The 536-nt window shown below is 51.5% G+C and overlaps 1 protein-coding gene across 1 annotated transcript in view; it reads right to left on the reverse strand.

Moving 5' to 3' along the window:
* LOC119593924 overlaps window positions 1–536 on the reverse strand; it is a gene marked incomplete in the record, with an annotated part of 1,063 nt that overhangs the window by 210 nt on the left and 317 nt on the right. Inside the window, 1 exon segment of the mRNA XM_037942941.1 lies at window positions 1–241. Coding sequence (XP_037798869.1) covers window positions 1–241 — 241 coding nt within the window.

A 536-nucleotide genomic window follows, 5' to 3' on the forward strand; every position in this document is an offset into this window, starting at 1 on the left:
GATCGCCCACGTAAGCCACGCCCACGGGTCTAGCCACAGGGGCGGCTACGACGCCCACGGCGTGCACAGCCGGCGCGACGCCTACAGCGTGCACAGCCGGGACGACGCCCACTGAATGCACAGCCGGGACGACACCCACAGAGTGCACCACGGGCGCCTTCCAGGGGCCGGGCGCCGCGAGGCAGAGGCTGAGCTGCAGCGCCCCCAGCACCGCCGCCGCCAGAGCGAGTTTGCCGTTGACCTTGCGGGAGGGAACGGCGGGTGAGCCTTCGTTTCTCGGGACAAGAAAGCTTTCTAAAGGACAGGGTGCCGGTCGGGCGGCAGCTAGCTATTATTCACTTGTTTAAAAGGGATTCAGAAAAGTAATTAATAGATTTTATTTTAATGGCACTAAAGTAAAGGACGTATATGTTTTAAGCTTCTATTACATAAAATATTAATAGCTTATCTAAAAAAAAAAAAAATATATATATATATGAATTGATGTGAAATTTTGTCATAGCAGGGGAGTCTTATTAACTGTGGTTTTAATTAGT

This window comes from Penaeus monodon, chromosome 33, assembly GCF_015228065.2.
Source record: "Penaeus monodon isolate SGIC_2016 chromosome 33, NSTDA_Pmon_1, whole genome shotgun sequence".
Classification (NCBI taxonomy): domain Eukaryota; kingdom Metazoa; phylum Arthropoda; class Malacostraca; order Decapoda; family Penaeidae; genus Penaeus; species Penaeus monodon.